The following is a 13,889-nucleotide window of genomic DNA, read 5'->3' on the forward strand; positions in this document are numbered from 1 at the left end:
TCCTGGTAATGCATTCAACTTGCTATGTGTCAAACAATGAAACACTTTATAAGCTGATCAGTAACAGCAGTGCATTTGAATTTCCCTTTTCACTAAAATTCTCATCTGTGAATACTTATCAGTGACTTACAAAAGCCAGTATTTTACCAGCTGTACTACACTATGTTTCCCAATTATATTAATTTTGTTACACAACCAGTTGATTACAAATGACTACTGAAACATTCTAGGCAGGGTTAAGAGGAAAAAGAAAACCCTACAATAGTCCTTCTCGTAGCTGAAAATACCCATTGAGAGCCACAGTTCTTGTTGTTGGATTCCTCACACATTTACAACAGTTTATCATGAGGAATGTCTACTGAAAATTGGAATGAATTCCTTATTACTCTTTCCAAGAAGTACCATGAGTTTTTCCATCATTCCCTCCCCTCAGCATCTGATGTATGCATGTAAAATGGTTGTTATTACTTATTCATTCCACAAACTACCTTGAGATCTATGAATAAGGAATACATATTTAATAAATCATATGTACGCATATAAATATACTTTGTAATGACACCTGAAAATGCATGGAAGGCTGGATACTCATACACGGTAAGTCACATTTAACTCGGAGCAACTCCATGTACACTGAAAGTGTCTACACTTTTAAGTTTTAGCTCAGTTCCTGGGAAGGAACAGTTTTACTTTCTTTGAACTCTTTTGGATCAAGTCTTACTCATGTATACATAGAATGTACAATTTATTTTTTTTTCTATTCTCAAGAGGATAGTTTTTTTTTTTTGGTTTTCTTACTTCATAGTTAGGATACGCAGCTACTATTCAGCTAAATAGTAATCACATATTGGGAAACCTTACTTATCAGACTAATAGCACTGAATGCACAGCTGAAATCCTAACTTACATTCCTGTTTGCTACTTATTTGTACAGTGCCTACGAAAATGATGTAATGGTTCATATACTTCCAAATAATAACAATAAATATCAACACCACAGTGAACGTCATATAAAAATAATTTTAGCAGTGTGACTTCAGTATGGGATATTGTAAGAAAAAGCTCAGGAGAAAAAAAAAAATGTTGTTTTTTTTTTTTAAATCGAACTTTCAAAGTGGCTAGGTATATTCTCTACCTTTACAATCTGAAAAAGTACAAGTAATGAGTGAGAATACAAACAGATCACAGAAGGTTACAAAATTCAGATTATTGCTTATGGCCATATGCACCCCATAACTTACACCTCTTTCAGATGAAAACTTATCAAAATTTGAGGAGTTTCTGCCAGGAAAGGGCTAAGGCCTTGTAAACAAAGCCCTTCCTATTTATCAAAGTGACATGGCTAATATTTTAAAGAATGTTCATGAATATAATACAGTATCATGAAGACCAAAGAATGCTCTGTGATATACTCTAGAAGAAGTATTATGCTATTATCTTAATCCTAGCACACTTCTATAATTCTGTTTTCAAAATTTTATTTTTCAGCTTAATTTGGAAAAGTCAGCCTTAAAAAGCAGACTTTTGATCAGTAACACAAAGCACATTGTAACCAGTCCCAGCTGGTTTACGAGCTAGACATGATAATGTTGCAGAATGAAGAAAAATGGGAACTGCAGAGTTAACCTGCTGAAATAAAAAAAAAAAAAAAATAAAAGAGACTTGAAAAAGTTCTTCAGAAGTTTTCATTCTGAAAGTTTGAATGTCACTGGAATCTTCATCTGAACATCAAAACTACTTTCTTCTCTATTCTGCTAAGTGGCATCCAAAAGAAAGTACACTTTTCACACTTAACATTTGATTTAATTTTATTTGAAGTGTCACTGCAGCAAATGAACATGTATGATCACCTGGAACTCCATTCAACAGCAGCATTCTTATAAATACAATACTCTGCAAGCTTAGTATAAAAATTGAAGTTCTTGGTCTATTTCAGATTCCTGACTCAAACTTGACTCCATCATACATGATCGATTTAAGCAGAATAACTATATGATGTATTTTTTGCCATAAATTATTTTCTTAGAGCACATGAATATTCACAGAACATATGCTATTGGAAGAGTTGCTAAAAGCGTAAATTGAACTTCAGAGCTTTGATTCTAAAAAGCAATTCAGCTTTTTAAAGTAATGCTTGGGAAAAATTGAAATATATAAAATTTAACTAAGGTTTGGGTTTTTTTCCTTTTTCCTTTCAAGATCAATGTTTTAAATACCTGATGTTTTCAGCTGCACTAGAATATCTCCAATTAGTATACTTATTGTAAGATGATTCAGGATTTGGTTTTCTATCCTCTTTTAAAGATTTAATACTGCAATAAAATTTCCCAGCACAGATCCTTGCGCGCATGTGGAGCATCTGTGATTTCAACTGAACTCCGCAAGGGCTCAGGGATCCACTCTCTGGATGCTGGTGAGGAATCGTTGTTTTCAGAAATAAGCACAGCTGGAATTATTCACTTTACCTTTCAGTCTCTTCAAGTACACTGGAACGTCACTCTTAATACTTTTGGAATCCTCCTCTGTTGGTTCCCATATCATTCTAGGAGGATTGTTCTGTGCTAGCCAATCTGCTACTTTGCTCTCTGCAGCCATCATCACTGTTTGAAGTCCAGGCAGGTCCTGACCACCGGAGGAAGAAGGCTTTTTTGACTTGTGACGCTGTTCCGATGTGAATTTTGTCACATGATCTTTGATTGTTACTTTTCCTGGAGTGTTGTCATCAAATTCAATGGTAAAGGAAGCATGCCCTGCACCTGCTGCATGGGGGCTTTGGGTGTCTTTTGTTGGAATTTCATGAATAGTGCTCTCTGCTACCTGTGAAGGTTGCTGGAATTCTTTTGTAGGGATTTCAAAATAACTTGGCTCCCTACAGAAAGGATAAAGTTCTTCACTTGCAGCTGCAGATTGCTCCTCAGCTTGCTTGGCATCTGTGCTGCATCCTATTAAGAAAAATAAAAAATAGATTTCACAATACTTGGGAACTTCAGGTTCTTCAAGAAGTTTCCGAACTCCTGTAAAGGCCACTTGAGTAATTTCTGGAATAAACAGTAAGATTGTGGAGAAGATTGAGCAACATAGTTCTGGAAAATAATTCCAGAATTACATATAAAAAGTATTACTGAAAAGACAGCACAAACTTTGGCCGTAAGGAGTGTAAAGTGGCAAAAAGCTCACTTAGAATTTGTCAAAGGAAATTTGCATTCCAAAAATTTTTAGATGATGTAAAGGTCAGATGAGTTATTAGCACATGGAAAACAGGTAAATCACATTAGAGAAATAGTTGAGATGATCATTACTGCAATTCCAATCTATCAGAAAAATATCAAATCAAGATGCCCCCAAAACAAGTGCTAGTGATCTGGCTTTCATCTCCTGCAGTGGACAGCCGGTATAATTTTGTTCAGTAAAATTCTTTGGAAAAATAATTCACACATTACCGCAAGATAAACATTAATTCTGACTTGAAAAGTTTAACACTGATAAGCGCTGGAAAGTGTTTCGGAACTCAAACACTTTACATTTCTACACAAAAGATAAAAGCAAAGAATTGAGCTAAATCCTACTGTCATCTGCTCTTGTTTTACTTGTTTCCATAATTTGTAGATGAACAGAAAAAGTAACAATAGCTGGAAGCATGCAGAACATTACCAAACCATACTGCAACTGGGTAAAGAAAGCAGAATGTGGACAAAGCACAGGGTAATAATTGAAAGTCCCACTGCATAGCCTGAACAAAGGTTAAAGCTTCTTGTGGTTGCAGCAAAGCTACCACTGTGCCTTTAAGAAAACAAACCTTATGGTTGCATTTCATGAACTAGTAAGCTAGCCAAAATATCTGGTGTAGAGATGTGCTATAAGCAACAGATGCTTGAGATGTTAGCAGCAATGGCAAGTTACATTCCAGCAAAAGAATTCTGAATAGTTCCTACGTGATTTATCATGAACCACATTAAGATGTTTAAGAAATCATTTTAGGTTGCCAAATAAAGGAATAAGAATGCAATTAATAGATTTCTGGTGCTAAAAATAGCCACACTGTATCAGCTGAGACAGTTAACATTTGTGTATGAAACTGTTATGGAATACGGTAGCAATAGAAACATTTATCCTAGAGTCAGGAGTTTAAGGGGTAAAGGATGCAGGACGGCATATGCCTATGCTGTTCTTCACAAACACATGCTTCTTGTGAAGATTTAGGAAAAGGTTAAAAATTAAAAAACAGAAAAGGATGGTAATTTGATACAGAGAAATAGAACTAATTAAGGGACAGCATAATAGCTGGAAAAGTTAAAAAAAGAATGATGTTATGGAGTGATAACAAAAATAGTACACATTTTTTTTTTTATTATTGCCATGATTGGATACCAACAGGATAAAATAACTGATGCAGGTAACACAGCTGTCTTAATTTAATTTATCTAAAAGTAGCTGTTGCAAACACAAAAGATGTTCAGAATTCAGACAGTTTTTATATTGTGCTGTTGCATTCCAAGAACACTCTAGCTAATGCTTTTCACTGCACTGTCAACTACCTCATCTCTGTGGAGTAGTTTTCAAGCAATACATCAGAAACTCACTACTCCCCTCCCTGGGAAACAGAATGCCTTTTTAGTCCTCTTCGCGAAAACACTTATCCCAGCAGACAAACAATATAGAATGAATCTATTTTACTGATGCAAGGGTCATTTAAAAAGCTTCCATGTTTAGACAGAAAATGTACAGAAATAAACAAAAGTCACACTTCCCAGCTACTAGATTTTAGGTAAACTACCATCACTCGCCATTTATTTCATCCAGCTAACAAGCTGGAATGGATCAAGTTCTAGTAGGATCAAATCTGGAGCCTGGATCCTTACAGTATGCAACACTGTCATTGAAGAGGAGAGTAATCCACCAGGGAGCCAGTTCATATGTACCTTATTTTTCCCTTATTGTTCTATTCAGAGCTTCAAGTCTACAAGTTCATGCAATTCCTGTAACCAACAATTAAGCAAGATATAGTGTTCAATGCTCCTTCTAAACATAACTAATACAGTATGTTTTGAGAAATATTTCTACTTTTGCGCCAGGTAAGAGCAACTTATTGGCCACACGATAAACAATATTTTTCAGTAAATATGAAATAACTGGTTCATCAACATCTTTTGAAAAGCGTAAGATTGTAGCCAAACTGCATCAGATGTATAGTAGGCTTAGGATGAGGGGATTTATAACACTGGCTTTTCAGCACTGATGGACAACGTCATAAAAAATTTTTCCCTGTGAAACTCGCTTGCACCAAATTTAACATTTGAAATCAACTGTTTATACTATAATAATATGCACAGTATTTGACTGTAATATTTTTGATTAAACAGATGCTGTAACATTGTTTGAATCAAAATTATGACAGAGTGAGTTTAACCAAAAGAAGTGAGAAACAACTACAACTAAATTGTAAATTTTTCTAAACTAGAAAAATTCTTAGAAAAGATATAATGAAAAATATCTGAAGTACAAGTTAATTTTAATTACTTAAAAATCCTATTTTCAGTCTGAAGTACTTGCATTTTTAGAAGAGTTAAATACATCAGAACTGATGAGAATAAGGGATTGAAAACAATGAGGAAACAAAAAATTAATATGGATCCTCATCTGAACCACCCTTTGGAATTTTTCACCTGAATTCTAAATGCAAGTCCTTGCAGCTTTCTAAATATTACAAAGAGTGATCTATAAAATAGCCTTACCTTTGAAATCCTATTATAAAAAGTCATCTGCCAAGATGAAGGAAATTATATATCAGACTAAATACAGAGAGCTTTAAGATAAAACCCTCAAGCAAATACTGAAGACAGTGGTCATCACAGCTCTATAATTTGAAACAGAACAAACATAGTATCTGTACAGCAAAAAAGGCAATTATGTGGAATTGAAAGTGTTTTTTGGGAAAACGAAGGGACGGATGGGTTGTGAACTGCAATCTCTGCAGGAACTGAAGAGATTTCTGAACTGGCAAGAGTGAAAGGAAAGGGGCAGAAAAAGAATCAGAGTATCTGTAGAGAAGGAGCGCTCTCATTCTACAAAGGTCTAGAGCTACAAAAGACAACTGTGCAACAGTTTCTACAAGGCAAGAAAGGAAGCACTAACTATAGCTGCTACACAGGTGTAGTGAGAGTATTAATGAAATAATAAGTCTAGGAGAGGCTAAGAGGGAAACTAGGTAATCTTTGGGAAATCATAGGCTTAACCAAATGGAGATTCAGGGAGATTCTTTACCAGAATAATTTCAGAGATGATCATCAGAAAAGCAATATTCACTTTGTGACACTGGCAGAATTGATTACACTTTCTAGGACTTTTTGGTTTTTAAAGTTTTATTTCTTCATCTGTTACACACACGAATAGTCATAATCTTAAAATTTTACTTGCCAGCCTGGACAAGAAATGTCATAGGTGTCCTGTGCTATTCAACACTATCTATCAGATATGCAAGAAATTGCCTGTGTATATGCATATATTACCATCTGCAAAGATAGGATGAAACCTCAGAAAATATTTTCACAGTCTTCAGATTTTTTAGAAATGTTTTTTTTTTTCTGCCTTAAAAATACAATTTTAAAAATAAATCTTGTAAAAGAAAATTATCTGGAATTTAAAAAGCACTTCTTGAAAAAATGTCTGTAAACCTGAAGCAAAATATTTATTTGCAGAAGGTATAAGAAGCAGCCAAAATATCATATTTACACAATACTCCAAAATATTTTTATATGTTAGCTTTATATTTGGTACTGTGCAATGATATGTTTAATGAAAAGAAGCTGAAGTTAGGGCTTTCAAACGCGTAACAGAATTTCTTTTTTTCCTTTCTCCTTCTCTCCATATTACTACTTTTTATTTCCCCACTTACCTTTTAGGTTCTTTTTTTGTTTATGGCTGAAGCATATTTTTCATTAGTTATTTAAATACAAGATCGTGAAAAATACATATAATGATTCACCTAGTATTAAATAAGAAGATTTTTGTCTTTTAATGTTGTCATAACCTGTCTTATGAAATAATATCAAAATTGCTCTCTCTAAATAAAAATATAAAATAGTAGCATATAGAAATCCCCACCTCTCATAATAAATCATTTAACTGTATATGCTTTAAAGGAGTTAAAGTGAAAACTAATCTTAGTTAAGAATATTGCTGTGATGGCTCTAAACAGTTCTGTAAGCTCCCCGTGACATACCATGCACATTCGCTGCTATAGCTTTGCAAAGCAAGCCTTACATATGCAGCACTTGCACCTATTCCAGGCCAAAACTCAGCAAAATTCTAGAACAAACTTGTAGGAACTTTAATGCTAATACTAGTGATTAAACATGTGTGTGTAATCTCCTACACATACCAATTACACTGGAATTTCTAAAGTAACAGCCAGCCTGCTTTACCTTAAATTGACACTGTTTCTTAAAAGTAAGGAACATTTAATGTGATATATTGTTATGCAATGCTGGAATTAAAAAATACTTCATGCCAAATGGAAAAAATTACTTCAGATTCTTAAAGCCTGTTTAAAAATTTACTTCTATGTTGTCTTAGTTTTCTGGTAAAGGCATTAATGATGTAAAATTCTACAACTACTACTGAGATCAGCAGAGAATGCAGTTTTTGCTTTTCCAGGAAGTGAGAGTGTAACACATGGCAATAATAATAATTACACACCTGGTAAACTTGCCAATAACACGTAAGTTTAACACCTACAGCATAGATAAAGTCACACCATAGGTGTATATGCAACTGTTCATTTTAATACGGACTAGTAGATCTACAGATCATTAAATTAGAGCAACATGCATGTCTGAAAAAGCAGAAAGGTTTTTTCTGCTGAAAATTTTCCAGGATATTCTGCTCTGTTTGCAAATAATTTCCATTAGTGAGTCTCCGTTGTGACAGAAAGACAGTAACAGTGAAATAATCTTATTAACTCGAGACCGTAAAGACTAATTGTCTATAGTTGGCTTAGCAGAAACAAATCTCCCATCTCAATCTCCTCATTAAACCTTGCCCCATCTGTTATAATTCATGCTTTCCTTTCTATTCCGTGAATAATCATGTACCAAATCATTAAAGCATGAAGCAGATTCTTCAAAGGATTAACTTGTTAAAATTATATCAGGGTTTATAGATTTGAGTTACTGAACAAAAAGTTTAAGAAGTACGTGAATCCACCTCTAACGTACTTACTTTTAGGCAGTTTATATTAAGAAGCATGTTCCAAATTGGTGTTTTAAATACTTACTACAATTTAGCCCATGAAAGAACAAATAACTGCATCAATCTTAAACATTTTTTATTAAATTAAAGTTCATTTTTATTTTAAAAATATCCAAACATGACAGTCCTGTGAAGTTTACAATTTCCTTTCATTAAGGTGTTTCTTTATACTGATTTCCAATCGTTGTATTCATCTATGTTATAAAACCTAAGTGCATGAAGAAAATACATACTAACTTGCTGAAAAGTAACTTAATGTTTTCATGGAATGTAATTGTAGGCTAAGGGGGCCCAAAAAGCTTATGTCTTTATTTTATAATTGTATGAAAACATTCAGGATATTTTTTTGCACACTTCTACACAGATGTAGTTAGTGTTCTGAGATTGAGGAAATGTGTCCATAGAGACAAATGTCAACTCTTATCTGGTCTGTCTTCTCAGGCTCTCTGCCAACACTGCTAAAAAACATCTACAACACTCAAAAACCAGACTAGTAAAACATACAACTAATGTCTACTCAGAGATTAAGTGATTGAGGTAAATAAATCACTTGTCTATACATGGGATTTTAGTTCCACATCCTCCCAAATTAAATTGTTTTGCAAAAATGTCCTGTTTTGTTTTTTTCCCAGCAGTGTCTTCCTATAACATTTCACATGAGCTTTTGCTTAGTATGTGCTTATTCAAACTGAACTCCATTCTTGCAGATTTATTAGTCTTTCAGTTTGAGGAAATAGAAGCTATTCCTACACTCTACTTAGATTAATTGTATTCTTAGGAGATAAATTCATTACGAAACAACAACAACATAAACAAAAGGGATTTCTAACATGTTGTACATTTAAAAAAAAAGAAATGTTGTATTTGCCAAGAAGGCTCCAGGCCCAAATTTTATATTTATATATAGTGTATATATCTGGAAAACAAACAAACAAAATCAGTTAAACACTGTGGAAAATATTAGTCCATCCTCTCTATTCATCATTTACCTTATAATGACTTCACTAAAGCAAAGCACAGCAAAAAGATCCCCATCACTGAAGTTCTGTCCATAACCTATTTTCATCTACTACTGAAATAGATTGTACCTCCTTGATTAGTTTGGAGGAAGTTGGAATCTTGTTTTTCTTTGAACTCAGGAACTAAGACAGACACACTGTTCACTTCTGAAAAATCTCTTGGTAAAATAAATACAAGAGCATGCAAACCATTTGATGCAATATTGCTTCTGAAAAAGCAATTTACAATCATGAAAAAATAAGAATAGGCATGCTACTAAATAGAAACTGAAATCTTGTGTCATACCTTGTTAATGGCATGGCATCAAAACCACAGACTTCAGGATATTACTTTTTAATAATCCTATATTTAATGAGGGCAAATAACATGCACGTTTTTTAAATTAAAACAATGTAGATAGACACACACGAGTATAAAAAGCTTGATGAATTAATATTTTTGTTATATTAGTTTGCTACAGACATTGGCATCTAAGCAATAAAAACACAGGTACTAGAGACTTCACCATCCCTGTTTTGGCATATACAGCAAGATAGAGTCACAGGTTTTATAGCCAATAGTTAACGCTTCCTGTAATCTGGAAAGTAAGGAGAATCACGTGGCTAGCAAGTCTATCAATGGCAAGACTTGAAGGCAAGGACTTAATTCTTCTTCTTTGTAACTGATGACTTACGAGCTTTTCTTTTTGTTTTGAGAAAAATGGAAGTGGAACAACATCTAACAGTCATTGCCTCTCATTATTATTGCCATTAGGAACAAAATTTGTATTTCTTAGGAATGCTCAGAAGTGTTTGAAGAACACATTTCTAGACAAGATTTGAAATGTAGAGTTATAGATTACTAATGTAGAATATTAAACCTGTATTTAAAAAACCTCCATAGGAGCACACATAGCATACTCTACTTACGCTGCGTATGGTAGAGAAATTTTTCACCACAAAAAACACCAAGTAAGAAAGCATTCTATAACTGTACTGCATTATGATGCAGTTCTTTTATATGCAACACAGTTGTTTAAGTTGCATGAAAACTGTCACTAATTTAAATGTTTTCACCTGGTTTCTTTCTACTAGTCCAAATCTTAACAGACTTACTTTACTGACTGAGTCATGACAACTGTAGACTAATATGAAAAAGGTCATTAAAGGCTATGACAAAAAGTTAACTCCAAAGACGTTGACTTTGTTACACTGAAGTGTTAGTTTAGTTTGATTTTACATGTTTTTAGAGTTTATTCCAATTCCTGCAAAATAGGATTCATGATAACCAAGGCAACTACTATTACAGGAAGAGAGAAATCCCCACCTCAGTTAAAGTACTTTAAAAAACTCCAAGCTTAAAACTGTTGGGCCTTAAATGCATATCTAAACAGCTAAACAAACATGGTTGAATTTTGTCCTAACTTGAGTAAGTTTTAAGGTTATTCTCTTTACTAGAATAGCAGTCACTTTATTTATATGCCTGATGATAGATTTAGAAGCCTAATTATAGACATTGAGATTTAAGTTTTGGCAATACATACTGTGCATAGACAAGCTAACTAAAAAAAATACCTGTGTTATGGGGAAATAAACATCACCAATTTAACTTTAGACTACACAAATCTTTACTGCAAGAACTATAACATGTAATTTCCACTAATGAAGCATTATTGAATTACAGGAGAGAATGTTAGCATAGATCACCTTAAATAGCTAAAAGTCAAATACAAAAATAATATAGCACCATTTATTTTCAGAAATTATTTTGATAAAATATCCCTATGCAATCTCTAATTTTGAGCATATAAAATGACAGATATAGATTAAATCGGTAAGTAAGACACACTGGTTCAGGTAACATCATTTTCTATATTTACAAATTATATTATATACTACAAAACTGATACATTATATGTGAAATTGGTCTCTGGAAATGCATAGTTTCTCACAGAATAAATTTTTGAAACTAACTTAATTTTAGTAGGCTTTCATCTATGCAAACTGTCTACGAAACTTCCAAACATTAATATCTGTTTAGTTCCCTAGTTAAGAATATATGTACTTCACTAAAGAGCACAAACCCCACAAAAATAAGACAACAGACTTACCTGAAGCCCCTGGCTCATGCATTTTTTCTTCATGCTTGCTATCTGGCTTACAACCACTTTTTTCATCCGCTTCATCATCACCCCACCAGGCTGGCTGTCCATACAAAGGTGTCCCACGAGGCATGGCAGAAAGATCTATAAAATCAGCCCAAAGCAGAGGAAATTACTTTTCTGTTTAGTTGTGATATTTAGGTTAAAATAACACGAAGAGAGAGTCATTTGGTTGGATCGTTTCTCCTGGAAGCTGAAGTGAATTGGTTGCATGCATTTGCCGAAATACAAAACAAACTTGGAGGCTGGATAACTGATCTGGGTTCTAAATATAAAAGCTTACTAATGACCTGATTAAAACTTCTGGCACAAATGTTTATGCAAAGGCAGCTGACATCTCTTATTGTTATCCTGACATATCTGTAAACATTATTTTCTGCTTTCAGTTTGAAGTCATCAGCATAGCAGTACATTCCTAAAAGCTGTCCGCTGCTATTTCTGAGAAGATTCTCACTTTTACCCACACTGACCTTTCAATGAAATCTGAACTCACTGCATGAAAAACTGATCAAATTTTGCAATGTTGCCAAGGTTCCAAATTGCTGACAGCTACTACACAGTGCTGAAAGTTACCTTGTGTAACACCTTACTGAGCACAACCACTTTAAAATGTTTTTTTTAAAAAGGCAATAGTTAAATTACAGTACAATTAAAATGCTATTTCTTATATAGGATGTATACACATGATTAAACACATTTAAACATAAAGATTAAATAAGAAAAAACACACTGATATAATTAAGATTTCTACCTTGATGATAAATTGACTGGACTAGTTTTGACCTGATCTCTTGGGGGAATACTCCACCCTATTGAGATTTAGCTATTCTAGTATCATACAGATGTTCTAAAGGTACTTTAGACAGTCTTTATATAAAATCATATGATCTGTTCAAATCCAGCTTAGTAGCTTGTCTGTTACTTTCCCTATAATGAATTTCAACATTTTTACTCAATGTTTTATTCACTGCCATTCCGAAGATGAAATATAATTTCATAGCCATGCCAAAAGTTTCAATATGGTTTCAATAAGTACTTCTTTTTTTAAGCAGCATTACACTTTAGTCAATACTGAATTGTTTTTAAGAACTTGATGGCTGACGCTTGTGCAATTAGCAATAGTAAACAGCTATAGATATATACAGCAACAGTGAGAGAATCAATCCCCAAAAAGCTTCTGAGAGTTGCACTCAAATATAAATCCCTATCATTAACTTTGACTGTTATTTTTGGAAGAGTAAAGAGAAAAATGGAAGATGAGGATAAAAAAACCCCACTGTGACACTTTATGAAAATTTAAGAGGACCTGAATGCTGAAAAGCCATATGGAATAGGAACGCTGAAGTACTGGATAGGCTTTATGTACCCTTAATAGGATGCTAGATCAGTCAACAAAACAAACAGATTAATTAGTTATACCACAGAATCCTGTATGTGGGGAAGAGAACTCCTTGAATTGTGTCTTCCAGAAGAATGGATTAACCCTAAACAAAACTCTAAAGCCTTCACCTAAGGAGTCAGATGTAGTCAGCTCCATATTAAGGAAGCAACAGTGCCTGATTCCTTTCTTTCTTGTGGTTATCTCCTGTAGTAACAGGTAACACAGCAAGTTACTATAAGATGAACAACAAACTTTAGCAAGCCTCACACTGAAGTTAAGACATCCACAGCAGAGCCACCATGACACATTACATAAATATGAAAGATGATGTAGAAACAAGACCGAAGCTACTGTTTCTACAAATTTTTAAACCACAATAGAACACTTAGGTTCTATCCTGATGCATCTAACAATGAATGCTAATATCTATAAAACAAACCAACCAAACCCTCACCTGTTTAAAAAGAAGAAAAAAAAAAAAAAAAAAAAAGAGCACACTTGACAATGGTGGTAAAAAGCACAAACTGTTCCTGAACAAATATTTTCAGTTAAACTGCAAAAACCAGCACACTTTCCTGCCACAAATGCTGAAAGTTTGTGGTTTTGGGAAAGAGAAATACAAAAATCTGATAAATGCTTTTTAAATGTCCCTTTACAAGTTTTCTTAGCATGCGGATACTACAGTAAAAAAGGCAGCAATTCAATTCTGAAAGTTATTAATTACACTTAAAGTATGTCTAAAATTTCACGTACGTGGAGTTTTTACTATCTATATAATTTCACAAGCATCCTAGCAAAGCAAATAAATATCCTTTCCAAGTTTGTGTGCTTCTGCAGCAAAAATGAACCTTACCCATTGATTTCTCTTCAGATTTCAGTGCTTCTGTAGTTTTGTGGTGCACTTCAGCTGTGGAGTCTGTTACCTTGGACTCTGAGCTTTTGGAGCTGGTTTGCTTTGACCCTTCTGCCTCTGAAGATTTTTGGGATAACTGGAGTTGACTTGTGAATTTTTCATGCTACATGACATTAAATAGAGAAAAAGACACCCTCAAAAAGTGAAAAAACCCCTATGTTACCAATAACTACACAATCACAGAAGAA

General features: G+C 33.8%; 1 protein-coding gene across 11 annotated transcripts in view; it reads right to left on the reverse strand.

The window, feature by feature from the left end:
• CEP170 (centrosomal protein 170) overlaps positions 1–13,889 on the reverse strand; it is a 106,458-nt gene that overhangs the window by 56,124 nt on the left and 36,445 nt on the right. For all 11 annotated transcript variants that reach the window (XM_075496005.1, XM_075496013.1, XM_075496014.1 and 8 more), the window contains 3 exons: positions 13,642–13,804; positions 11,357–11,491; positions 2,466–2,942 (listed from right to left, as the gene is read on the reverse strand). In XM_075496005.1, coding sequence (XP_075352120.1) covers positions 2,466–2,942; positions 11,357–11,491; positions 13,642–13,804 — 775 coding nt within the window. The remainder of the gene's footprint in view (positions 1–2,465; positions 2,943–11,356; positions 11,492–13,641; positions 13,805–13,889) is intronic.

The sequence above is a fragment of the Mycteria americana genome, chromosome 3 (genome assembly GCF_035582795.1).
Source record: "Mycteria americana isolate JAX WOST 10 ecotype Jacksonville Zoo and Gardens chromosome 3, USCA_MyAme_1.0, whole genome shotgun sequence".
Classification (NCBI taxonomy): Eukaryota; Metazoa; Chordata; class Aves; order Ciconiiformes; family Ciconiidae; genus Mycteria; species Mycteria americana.